This window comes from Notamacropus eugenii, chromosome 4, assembly GCF_028372415.1.
Source record: "Notamacropus eugenii isolate mMacEug1 chromosome 4, mMacEug1.pri_v2, whole genome shotgun sequence".
Lineage (NCBI taxonomy): Eukaryota > Metazoa > Chordata > Mammalia > Diprotodontia > Macropodidae > Notamacropus > Notamacropus eugenii.
This window is the reverse complement of record NC_092875.1, coordinates 430936127-430949758: the sequence shown is the minus strand read 5'-3', so window position 1 is coordinate 430949758 and position 13632 is coordinate 430936127. Positions and strand designations below refer to the sequence as shown.

Here is a 13632-nt window from a genome sequence, read left to right as displayed (position 1 = left end):
CTCTCCTGCTAAATGTTCCCCTTTCATATCATCCTCCTCATCACCATGTCTCTGCTCTGAGTTTGGCTCTGTATGCCCAAAGAAGGTCCCTAGGCTGAAGCAGAACCATAAGCTATAAGGCAAAGTAAATGTAATAGAATCAAGGCAGTGGGAGGGAGTCAAGTTGTTAATAGCAGGTAAAAGGATGTGGTGATGGAATGAGTTCAATCACATCAATTTTTTAAAAATTATTAAATACTTATCATTTGCAAAGTGCTGTGATAGGCTCGGTGAATATAAAGATGAAAAAACAGCAGGGTCCCTGCCCTCAAGGTACCTGCAATCTAATAGAAGGTCATTACCCTTGCCATGATCTCCATAGGATGGAAGGGATTTATCAGTAGTCTGGGACAATAAGAGCTGATCTTGATATAGAAGTTGAGGTTTTACAAGGCCTCATTACACATATATTATTTTATTTGATCTTTTTAACACACATGTAAGAGTATTGTTATCTCCATTTTACACATGAAGAAACAAAATCGGAGATGTTATATATTTTCCCATCATGGTCACATGGCTAGCAAGATGTATCCTAGACATCCAAGATGTATCCTAGGCTAGCAAGATGTATCCTAGGCATCCAAGATGTATCCTAGGCTAGCAAGATGTATCCTAGACATCCAAAATGTATGCTAGGCTAGGAAGATGTATCCTGACTCCAAGTTCGGCACTAGAATCACTGAACTAGAAATAACTAGTTCAATTTCCTCTTTTCAAAGATGAGGAAACTGATGCTCACACAGGAAAAATGAAGTGACTCATCTGAGGCTGCACAGCTAGTTTAGCAGCAGGGCAGTGAGTCAAAATTCCTACTCCTACTATATCACACTGCTCTTGTTAAATGACGTAAATAGCCCTTTGGAGAAAGATTGGATTTCAAACTATATTTATAAACTATTATTCAAGGGAGACCTTTCCCCCATGACTTGCTTTTATGCTGCTTCATTTTGGTAAAGTGGACCGAGCACTGGGCTATATGACTCCTTAGATTAGTCATGTTGTGCTGAATAAATTGATTAACCAGTAAGGTGTCTCCATATGTCAGATGGGATGGGGGTATGGATCAGTTAGTGTCTAAGTTCCCTGACTGCTCAGACATTATTTGGGGATATTGTTGCCTCAAATTTTCCAAGTAGATGACTACATTTTGGCATTTTAAGGTAATGCTTTGGTCAAAGTTTTTATTTCTCTTCCATCCCACCTCAGAGGCTAATATCTGATAATGTCTCCACATTTCTATTTGGAAAAGGAAATGTGGCTGCCATTAGTCCGGCATAATTGAAGTGAATTGTTTTTAATCTTTGGGAAATGAAAATTTTCAATGAGCATGATGTTACTTTAAATAGCAGGTGCTCCTAGTCATCACTTTCCTTTTTCCTCTTCTTCATCATCATCATCATCATCATCATCATCATACATTTTAATGCAGAAGTGCCCCTAGGCCTCTTGTGGCCACAATAACAGCATATTAAAGAGATAACTAGAAAAGGGCAATTTGCTCAAGAGAGTCCATAATACGAAAGGAAACAAATATAATCCAAACCTCCCTGTGGTACCCAGAGTGACATCATTTGGCAAACCCTCAAAAAAACAAAAACAACCCAACAGCCTATAATAAGCCTTTAAACTTAAACTTTAAACAGGAAATAGGGTTTCATGACTTAGGGACAACAACACAGAATTTGTTATTGGGAGATGTGCTTTGAATTCCAGCTCTGCTTTCTCATTACCTCTAGAGACCTAGAAAAGTCACTTTGGACTTCAAAAAGACCTCCTTCATCTGTGAAACGAAGGGATTGCGTTAGAGTGAAGCTGTCCAATTTACTGCCAGGAAAGCTCCAGAGGGCAGCCCAAACCAGATTAAAATGTAATTAGTAAATGTTTAACAAAATAAATAAAAATGTAGTAAAACAGATATTGAAAATTTGTGGTTTTCTAAGGATAGCCTGCAGTTATTCATTTCTATTTAACTTTGATGTCACTGACTAAATGATCTCTGAGTTTGTTTCCAATTCTGAATTCCAGACTCCTCCAAGATGGGGAATGAGAATAATTGGAGGCTGAGATCTGGGTTCAAATTCTACTTCAAACCCTTCCTGAGTTAGCTAGATGATGCAGTGGATAGGGTGGTAAGCCTAGAATCAAGAAAACCTGAGTTCAAATCTGGCCTCAGACACTTGCCAACTGTGAGTCTATGGGTGAGACATTTTAACTTCTGTTTACCTCAGTTTCCTCAGCTGTAAAATGTACCTTGCAGGTTCGTTGTGAAGATGATATTTTATGTATAAAGCGCTTATCACAGTGTGAAGCACGTAGTAGGTGCTAAATAAATGCTTATTTCCTTACCTTTCTAGTTCTAGTTGACTCTCCCTTTTTTAAAAAATCCTCTCTGGGCTTTAATTTCCTCTCTATAAAATGAGGCAGTTGGACTCAAGGACCTCTAAGGATCCTTCTGATTATACATTTATTTTCTTATGGGTCACAATGCTGGAACATGACAATGTTTTTGCATGGAATTTGAATTTGGGTATTCAGCTGAACCTTTTTGCAGAGTTTGGCCTAAGTAGTTAGATCGAGAGTACATGCAAATGACTGAGCTGGCTCCTAGTCGAAGACTTCTGAGTCCAGAGGCCAACGTGTGTGGAGGAGGATGGGGTGAGCAGTTCTTCCCATGCTAAGAAAACAACCCAGAACAGTATAAACCTATTTCCAAAAGGCCAATGTTAACTCGCCCACTGGCTGCTTTCCTCCACCATGAACAACAGAGCCAGCCAAAAGAAGAGGAGCCTGTTGGCACCAAGGATTTGGTTACCAGACCTGACCAAGGTCTGTGACAATACTTTTCAAGTGGTGGCTCATAGGGCTTGAAAAACAAAACAAAACAAAAAACTCCCACCATCAGTAGCAAATATCTTAAGTCACTTCAAGGTGATTTCCTATGAAAAGAAAAGATTCCATTTAACTTTTAAGAGAGTTCTGGGAGTTCAGTTATGAGGATGCAACTATAACAGCTTGACCCAGTGGAAAGGGTACTAAATTTGGAGGCACTTGCTACATGTGTGACTTTGAATAACTAAATTGAATTGCCAATTTGGGTCTCAGTTTCCTCATCTGTAAGATGGGGGAGGGTGCTGTTCTCTGTTCTCTGTTTCAACTTTAAGCCTAGGATTCTATGATGCTGTAAAAACATGATTTAGTGCCCAAAGTATAAGTGGTAAAATATCATATAAGATGTTTTATAACTAATTATTTAGGCTTTTGTGCTTTGGTTGGTTTAAAGGCTTAACATCTTTTATTTCTCTTACTCAGTGGAAAATTATTAGTCAAGTCATAGAAAAAGGAGTACAAAGTTTTTAAAATGGCACAATATCTCTCTAGATTTACTGTTGCTCCAGATATTTCAGAGATCAGAGCTTGTCTGTTAAGACTGCACTGAACCAGATGACACAGACGTCCTTATCAGTCACTTGGAGTATAAACTTTGTTGTTCAGCTATTTCAGTAGTACCTGACTCTTCTATTTGGGGTTTTCTTGGCAAAGATACTGGAGTAGTTTGCTATTTCCTTCTTCAGCTCATTTTATAGATGAGGAAACAGAGTTAAGTGATTTGCCCAGGGTCATGTAGCCAATAAGTGTCTGAGGCTGGATTTGAACTCGTTTTCTTGACTCCACACCTGGTAATCTATCCACTGTGCCACCAAGCTTCTTACACAAGCTTATAGGACTATAGATTAGAGCTGAAAATATCTTACAGGTTATGTAATCCTTCCCTCCTTGTTTTATAGATGAGGAAATAAAGGTCTAGAGAAGATAGAGGACTTGACCAAATTCACACAGGCAATAAATGTTATACCAAGATTTGAACCAAAGTCTTCTGATTTCAGATCCAGAAGGCTTTCCAATGTGCTCCTCTTCATCACTTCATCTAAATTAGTGACACTGGAAAATCATGGCCAATTAGAAACATTAGAGGCTATAGCCCAAATACCACCTGTCATTTGTCAGATGAAGAAATGAACCATAGGAGAGGTCTATGGCACTTTTGTGCTTGAGCTGGTATTAGAACTCACATCTCTTGATTCCTGGTCCCTAGGACTCTTTGCACCATGCAAAACTGGCTCACAATGGTTGTTGTCCTTCATCTTCGAAGAGGACCAAAATGACATCACCATGATAAAGTGAAATTTCAGTGTGTCCGACTGTGACTGATCAGACCAATATAAGCTCGGAATGTTCTACCACAGGTTGGGCACAGGTAGTCCATGTGAATATTTGGGGTGGATACTCCAAATTTGCGCATCCTGCATTTACTTTGTGCTGTCTCAATTCTGCTTTGCTCAAAGAGCACAGCACCCTTTCTTATGTGGGTATGCCATGCTAAGCGGTCCTGTGCCAGTGTCTCACATGTGGCACAGTCAAATCCAAAGTTCTTGAGAGAGACCTTGAGAGCGTCTTTGTATCATTTCTTCTGGCCACTATGTGATCACCTACCCTATGTGAGTTCTCTATAAAATAATCTTTTTGGCAAGTGTACATTATACATTCAAACAACATGGCCGGTCCATTGGAGTTGCGCTCTCTGAAGCATGGTTTGAATACTTGGCAGTTCAGCTCAAGCAAGGACTTCAGTGTCTGGTACCTTATTCTGCCAGGTGATCCTCAGAATCTTCCTAAGACAGTTCAAATGGAAGCGATTCAGTTTCCTGGCATGGCGCTGGTAGACTGTCCATGTTTCACAAGCATATAACAATGACATCAGCACAGTAGCTCTGTAGACCTTCAGTCTGGTAGCCAGTCTAATACCTCTTCTCTTCCAAACTTTTCTTTGGAGCCTCCCAAACACTGAGCTAGCTCTGGCAATGAGTGTATCGACCTCATTGTCAATGTGTACATCCCTGGAAAGTACACTAACAAGGTAAGTAAACTTATCCACAACATTCAAAACTTCTCCATTTGTTGTAACTGATGGCTCCATGTAAGGATGGTGTGGTGGTATCTAATGTAACACCTGTGCTTTCTTGGTGTTAATTATTAGGCCAAAATTAGCACAGGCAGAAGAGAATTGATCCATACTTTGTTGCATCTCAGCTTCAGAGGCTGCATTGAGTGCACAATCACCTGCAAACAGAAAATCATGCACCAATACTCCCTCCACTTTGGTCTTGACTTGTAGACTTTTCAAATTGAAGAATTGATGTCAACAAATTAGAGCTCTTCTCTGAGCGTGAACAGTTTGTTGCTAACTCGGAGAGAAAGTTGAGCCAACACACAGTTGGCAACAGTGGAGCACAAAAGGAGTGGGCAGCTTTCAGAGATCTGGTGTACAGCACTGCATTTGCTCATCTGGATCAGAACACTTGCAAACACCAAAACTGGTTTGATGAAAATGATGGGGAAATTCAGAAGCTGCTAAACGAAAAATGAGAACTCCACAGGATTTATCAGCAGTATGGTTCATCCATCTCTAAGAAGGCAGCATTTAATTCCATCAAAAGCAAAGTACAAGCAAAACTCAGAGAGATGCAGTATTCTTGACTTAGTAAGAAGGCAGATGAAATTCAGTTTTATGCTGATAATAACAATCCAAAGAAGCTGCAGCATGCACAGTGGGCACACCCCAGTAAACCATTTTGGCTGACGGGTTAAACCAGGTTGAGGATAACCAAGGTTTCTCAAATCCATTGGTGAGTTAGGGGGTGTCTATCCCAAGCATGTGAAGACTTCCTCTGGTAGAATGGGCAGATGAGAACAATTTGTTCCAATGGCCATGAAGGCAGATGAAGCAGGTAATGAGGAACACTTAGAGCTTGGTTAGACACTGAAGATACCAAGGTCATCCATTGCATCCTAAGCCATTGCCAGCTGCCTTGACTCTGTCCTGCCACTGGACTATGATGACTCTGGAGTAGAGAGTGAAGCTGATGACTTTGTGCAACACTGCCTCACTTAAATCCAATTCACACATGAATCAAAGACATTACTCATACCATTTCACTATTATGCCTGAAAGTCCTGTGATGACCAGCAAGTGATGAAGCAACAGGTGCGGATACAGTGGGAGCTGTAGTCACAACCCAATACACAGGCAGCCCAGGTCATAGGGTCGTTTTTCACTGGAAGCAGCAGTGAGACTCGGCAGCTCCTAAGTCTGAGCAGCCTTTTAATGATCACGCTGCTCACCTCCTGGTGTAAGGAAGGGGGTTAGAAAAGGTGCCCTAAATGTTGTCTGCTTACCCAACCCTGGCCTGATTATTGCAGCAGATGGGGAATCCCACTATGTGGTTGAAGCACAAAAAAATGTACAAAATGTACGAAAACATCTGCAAAGATGATTCCACTCACCTTTGGCACGTGGAACGTGTGTACACTAATAGACAACACAAAATCCAGTAGACCTGAAAGAAGAACTGCTCTTGTTGCAAGAGAACTTAACAGGCATTGCATCCAAATTGAAGCCCTGAGTGAAACAAGGTTGGCAAATGAAGGCCAGTTTACTGAAGTTGGAGCTGACCTTTTTCTGGAGTGGGCACAGGCCTTTAAGCTGGTGTGAGTTTTGCAATCAAAACTAATCAGCAAGCTGGTATGCCTGCCAAAAGGAGTGAATGACAGGCTCATGACAATGCGATTGCCACTCACAGGAAAACACCATGCCACCATCATCAGTACCTATGTTCCCACTGTAACAAACCCTGATGAAGTCAAAGAAAAATTTTATGAAGACCTAGAGACCCTTATTGTCAATGTGCCAAAAGAGGACAAGCTTATGATTCTGGGCCACTTTAATGCTAGAATAGACTCAGACTACCAGACTTGGCCTAGGGAGGAATGGAGTTGGAAACAGCAACAGTAATGGTCATTTACTGCTGAAGACTTGTGCATCACATGACTTCCTCATCACCAACACTGTCTTCCATTTACCTAAATGCAATAAAACTTCATGGATGCACCTTTGCAGCAAACATTGGCATCTAATAGACTATGTGATCGTAAGGAGAAGAGACAGGCAAAATGTGAAAGTGACAAAGGCAATGTGTAGTACCGAGTGCTGGACTGATCATAGACTTATCCTTTCCAAACTAAATATTTGCATTCATCAAAAGTGCCGCCCCCAAGACAAGTGTCTGAGGTCAGATCTGACTCCAGACCCAGTACTCTATCCACTGTGCACTTAGCTGACACAATACCATGTTAAATGTAGAATCACTTTAGGAAAAGATTGAATTTTCATGGGAGGCTGTTCTAATAACCATCACGTATTTCCTCCAGATTGTATTGTGATCCAGTTTTGTATAGTACAAAGGGTGTATTTGGGATGTAAGGTGTGTTCAGGGAAGACCAGTACCATTGGTGTGATGGCTGCCAAGCCCTTTTTGGGGCTCTTTCCACCTTTGGTGTCCACCTGTTCCACCTAACTTTCACTTGTGGCTCCTCAGACACTTAATAGCTATGTGACTGTGGGCAAGTTAATTCACCCTGTTTGCCTTGGTTTCCTCATTTTGTAAAATTTTTCTCAATTATAAAATTTTCCTCAATTGTAAAATTTGCTGAAGAGTTTGGCAATCTCCAATTGTTGTTCCTTTTCTAGAAGGAACATCATGGGGTGATGTCTTGACTCTTGTGTGAGCTGGATTTAAGTGAGGCAGAGTTGCGCAAAGTCCTCAGCCTCATTCTCTCAGAGGCATTCCAGTCCAGTGACAAGACTAAAGTCAAGATGACTGGTGAGGGCCTGGGATGCAGTGGATGACCTTGGTCTGACCAAATTTGAAGCAGTCCACAGCATCTGCTTCAGCCAACTTCATGGCTGTTGGAACAAATTGTTCTCATCTGCCCATACTGCCAGGGGAAGTTTTGCATGCTTAGGGAAGATACCCCCTCCAATTCATGGAAGGGTTTGTGGCCTGTCAGTTAACCTCAACCTGGGTTAGCCTGTCTGCCAAGACAATTTACCAGGGTGTGACTGCTGTGTGTGCTACAGCTTCTTGGAGCCACAGGTGAAAGGTGAGTGCTAAGTAGACACCAAAGGTGGATAAGCAGCTCTGAAAAAGACTCAGCAATCCCTCACACTAGAGATGCTAGCCCTCCTTGAACATCCTATATGCTCCCAGTATCTTTGCCAAGAACACCTCAGATGAAGTCATGAAAAGTTGAACATGACTAAAAAGAACACTGAATAACTTCTAGCTCCTTGTTGCAGCCGAAAAAAAAAGTGTTGTTATGCTGCCTGATATCTTTGCCAAGTATACCCTAAAAGGGGTCATGAAGAGTCAGGCATAAGTGAAAACAACTGAACAACAAAAGATGAGATGGAATTAGGACTAGCTTGAATTCTGGAGTTTGGGGGCCTCATTCTTATTACTCTACTAGATGAGTCATTTAACCATACAAAGAAGCAGCCAGGGAGTTCCATAGACAGCTAGTAGATAGAGCACTGGACACAGGAAGGCCTGAGTTCAAATTTGACCTCTGATACTTTTTGGTTGTATAACCCAAGGCAAGTCATTTAACCCCTGTCTGCCTCATTTTCCTTCTATGTAAAATGGGGATAATAATACCATCTACCTCTCAGAGTTGTTGTGAGGATCAAATGAGATATTTGTAAAGTACTTTGCAAGCCTTAAAATAATATAAAAATATTAGCCATTATAATTATTGTTATTGTTACCTGTTGGACAAGTAGTTGAGCTAGGTAGTTTCTAAAATTCCATTTAAACATATATATCTATATCTATCTTTTTTCTTTTTAAAGTCTGATTTAATCTACAGTTTTTCACTTCCCATAATGTTGTTGTTAACAAAAATTAAAGTGGGAAACTATTTGTTTAAAAAAAATACCAGTTGGGAATCTATTGATCTATCTATCTTCTCTCTCTCTCTCTCTCTCTCTCTCTCTCTTTCTCTCTCTCTCTTTCTCTCTCTAATTTATTTATTCTCCAATGAAAAAATGAAGGATGTCTGTACAAAAAAGTATGTGTCCTTTCTTGGTAAGATCAGGTTCCTAAGCTGAAGAAGGACACATTAGCTGCTCCTCCAGAGGTCTGAGATTCCCACATGCAGCACTTTTACATGAGTGCTTGTGTTCTCAATCCTAAGTGTATGATGCCACTGGGAAGATGGGTAGCAACATTCTGAATGGGAATGTGGACATACTGAGATCTTACAGCGAATGCCGCTCTGTCACATCTCCTAGGGAGCATTTCCACGGGCGATATTGCAAAGCTTCAGATACAGCAGGTTTGTTACTCCATTTATTTCTCTGTGTGCAGTCTTGGGACATAATTGAAATTCACTGCCATCCCATTAGTTCCTTCTTCTATGAATATCAACTTCTTTCAAAAGCTTTTCATTCTCTAACTTGTGTTTAAGAATAATTCCACGGGATTATGCAGAGTTCTTCACAAAGGACAAAAACACTTTAAAATGTGACCTCTTTTTTGTTGGATTATTATCTCTCTATGGCATTTAAAATTTTGGAAAGTGACTTGCCATTTTTATTCAATTAAATACACCCAAAAGGTGCATATAGAGTAGTAATCCCATTTCTCAAATGAATAAATTGAGGCTTTTGAGATATACCAGGACTTCAATTAGAACTTGCATTCCCTAAAAATCTTATATCAAACTGCTGCCTCTTATCTATTCCCCTGTGGTAGTAAACATCTCTTTAACAGAAAGGCCTCATTTTTATGGGACTACCGGCATTAGGATAATGAAATGGATTTGATAAGTTTCCTTAAATAGCTTACATTCATATTTACAAAAGGCACCCCTCTCAACATTCCTGTAAGCTGCGTGGTGCAAGTATGATCATCCCAATTTTGTAGATGAAAAAAAGAAGGCAATACAACTTTGCACCTTTAGTCCATCTTTGAAAAAAACGCTTCGATGTGCTTCTAATGTATTCGAACTTTTTGCAAATTGGCTAAAGCCTAAGTGTTTCCCCAGGTGTGTTATTTGTTGACCACTTTCTTAATGCAGAGCATCACATTACAACAGCAAGAGCCTATTTAGGATCACCATCTCATAGACTTATATCTGAAAAGACCTTTGGAGTTTCTTTCCACCCCCTTCAATTTGGCAGCTGATGAAAGAGAACTCAATTAGATTAGCCTAAGGTCACATAAGTAGTGAGTAGCAAGGAGGTGTTTGAACCCATATGGTCAGACTCCTGTTGGGCCATCGCTCATCATCTTGACTTATGTCTTGTCACTGAACTCATGACTCAGGAGGACAGAGTGAAGATGATGACAGTAAAGCTCTGCCTCACTTAAATCCGATACGTTCACAAATCAAGACATGTCTTTCATGATGTCCTTGGTCCTCTTGGAGGACAAAGGACAACACTCCTAGTGGCAGTGAGGTGGCACTCTAGTGCATAGAGTACCAGGACTGGACCCAGGAAGACTCATCTTCATGAGTTCAAATTTGGCCTCAGACACTTACTAACTTTGTGACCCTGGGCAAGTCACTCAGTCCTGTTTGCCCCAGTTTCCTTGTCTGTAAAATGCGTTGGAGAAGGAAATGGCAAAACTTTTAAGTATCTTTGACCCAGAAAACTCCAAAAGGAGTCACAATGGGTTGGATATGACTGAACTGACTGAACGACAACAACAAATTCCGATTACAAATCACTACATGAAGTTCTATCTCCACAAACAATACAGGCCTTGGAATGTTTCTTTTAACAGACTACATGAGATCAAGACACCTCAGAACTACCTTACTGGGCCACTTAACTTTATAAGACCTGAGGTGTTACTGGTGAGAGATATTGTACCCATAGTTAGAGCTTACTAGAATTTGGGAGAATTGACTCCTCAGTTGTAAGAGGCTCAGCTCTGTGTGAGGACAAAGTTTCTTTGCAAGTGAATCAGCCATCACCAGTTCCCAACCCCTAATCTTTCTACAGTCACAGGGAGATGAGACAATGAACAATATGGCCAATATTCCAATTTTTCTTTTCTATCCAACATATGATTTGAGTGAACATTACTGAGCCATAAAGATTAATCAGGATTACTTACTGCTGAAGTGACTCTTTGAGAATCTCTACAACCCTTCCACAGTAAACTGATACTGGATCTCTATGCTTCCAGGGACTATATCAACAATCCTAGTTGAATGGAGAGAAATGGGCAACCCTAGGTTTCTTAGGACTGTGGAAATTATAATATAAACATATTTTCCCCACTTTTGCCAGGTCTTCAGCTTTTTCCCCTTTCAGCTTTTAGAGATTCCAAGGTAAGATATGGATTTGCCAATAGCAACAATTCCATTCGTGGAAGAGAGGGTCAGAAGCATAAATCTAGGGCTGATCTGGAAGACTGGATTCAAAAATATAATAACATGATTGTGATAATTTACAGTAAGATGAAATGGAAAAAAACAACAACAATGGATTTGGTATCAGAGGAAGTGATTTTTGAATTCCAGCTCTGCTGCTTATTTTACTACCTGTGTGATCCTGAGTACATTTTCTATCTTCTCTGGGCTGCAGTTTCCTCATCAATAAAATGGGAGTGTTATATTAGATGACCTTGAAATCCCCTGCCATTTCTAAATCTATGATCCATAGTGATATAATACAAAGGATTTTTCTGTTTTCAAATCATATAATTTCCTTTCTGCTTTGACATTCCATAGAAAGTTTATTTTCTCTTTAGGCTGAAAGAAAAAAAAATTAACATTACAAATGGGTAAAAGAAAATCACATTTCTTGCAACCCAAATATTAAATAAAAATAGTGATAAGAAAAGTGGGTTTTTCAACATATGCCACATTCTAATACTATCAAACTGATTCGTATTATTATTCAAGAGAAGGGACAAAGAAAATTATCTTTATCACTTTGTAGCTGAGGCCCTGTTGGACAATGGTGATGACAGTGATGATTTATTATTTTTAATCACTGCATACAAATTTCTTTTCTGATATTTTGAAACAGATTAATAAGTTTGAATCAAAAGCAGAATGGGAGTCACAAATTCTGCGTTTGACAAATCGTGCCTGAGGTTTTAATTTGGAATGCTATATTTTCCTCCTCAGTAATGGCATTCCATTTATTAATCCATGATATTGATAAAACCTGTAATTGATACTTCTTCTACTCTCATTAAATTGCTGATACAAATATGGAGGGTGGTTGCCTCACAGTTATCTGTATTAATAAAGTCATAGGCACAGTTCGTCCCAAACCAAAAGACAATAACAACAAAAGATTTTGCCAAGGGTCTTTTGCTTCTATTTAAACGTAGAGGTACCTGGTATTTCAGGACACTTCAGATGAAATGATGAAGTTATACTGTAAAGACCTGATTCAGGGAGAACCAGAAAACATGTCTAACCTTCCCTCTCTAACCCTGTGTCCTTCATCTCTTAGCATAATTCATGTTATGTCATTATCCCACTATTTTCCATTCTCTACAGGGGATAGAAAGCATCGCCTCAAAAATGATGAAAGTAGAGTTAAGAGCTTAGACTGAGTTTTTTTCTGATTCGTACCTCCATAGGGATTAGGGATTAAATATTTTTATGTATTTTGTTTTAAAAAGGATTTCCTGACTTATATGAACTGATGTAGAGTGAAGTAAGCAGAATCAGAAAAATAACATACACAGTGACTACAGCAATGTGTAAGGTGTGTGTTTGTGTGTGCTGCCAGTGCAGGTTATGTGTGTGCCCAAGTGTCCATCTCTATGTGTCTCTCAGGGAGGAATGAATGTTATCCCTAGTCTTCAGGAAACTGGGGCTACTCTGCTTTCCTCAGAGGCAGGTAACAAATAGAATTCTATCTACCTGTCCATACCTCAATACCAAGTCCCAAAAGACTAAGAATTAATATTGCTTTCAGGATCAATGACAAAATGCTCTATTTGGCATTCAAAGCCCTTCAAAAACCAGCCCTCTGCTACCTTTCCAGCAAGTGCAAGTCATGTCATCATTTCTCTGATGCCATGGTCTACTTTGAAAACAAAGGAAGAAACTGTGAGTAGACTGAGCTGTCTGAATGGGGACTCAGCTAGTTGGGTAACTCAGCTCATCTGCTCCCTTCTGTCTCGCCCTTCTTTCTCCTCTCCAAAGGAAGGTAAATTTGGATGGCCAGAGGATGCCCAGTTAACTTGGGGTTTACTGGCTAGATTTCTTTCTTTCTTCCTTCCTTCCTTTCTCTCTCTCTCCTTCTTGTCTTTCCCAAAATCTTAACTCCGGTGTACTTTGAAGTCCATAGATTTCACACCAATAGGTCCCTGCCCAAACTACACTTAATGGCTGTTTTCTGGACTGCCCTGACTTGAGTGATTATCAATAGTAACTATTGCTCTTTCCCTTCCATCTTGATTTACATATTTTTTTCTTTTGCTCATTAAAGGTGTCATTCTGATAACTTCTTAGAGAGGCTTATTCAATGAATGGCCTTACCTTACTCTAAGTGAGTCCTTGAATAGGACAAGGTCTCCCATTGCATCCTGGGTTGTCTCCAGTCATCCTGATGCATATATGGTCATTGCACCCAGATGACTCGAGGGGATAGTGAGGCTGGTGACCTTGCACAGCCTTCCTTCACTCAAAACAAAGTGAAGTGCAAGTCATGTCATT

At 40.0% G+C, this 13632-nt stretch overlaps 1 protein-coding gene across 1 annotated transcript in view; it reads left to right on the top strand.

Annotated features, from left to right (window-relative positions):
• Positions 1-2762: 2762 nt before the first annotated feature.
• LOC140502683 (O-acyltransferase like protein-like) overlaps positions 2763-13632 on the top strand; it is an 82320-nt gene continuing 71450 nt past the window's right edge. Inside the window, 2 exon segments of the mRNA XM_072606652.1 lie at positions 2763-2868; positions 9133-9273. Coding sequence (XP_072462753.1) covers positions 2763-2868; positions 9133-9273 — 247 coding nt within the window.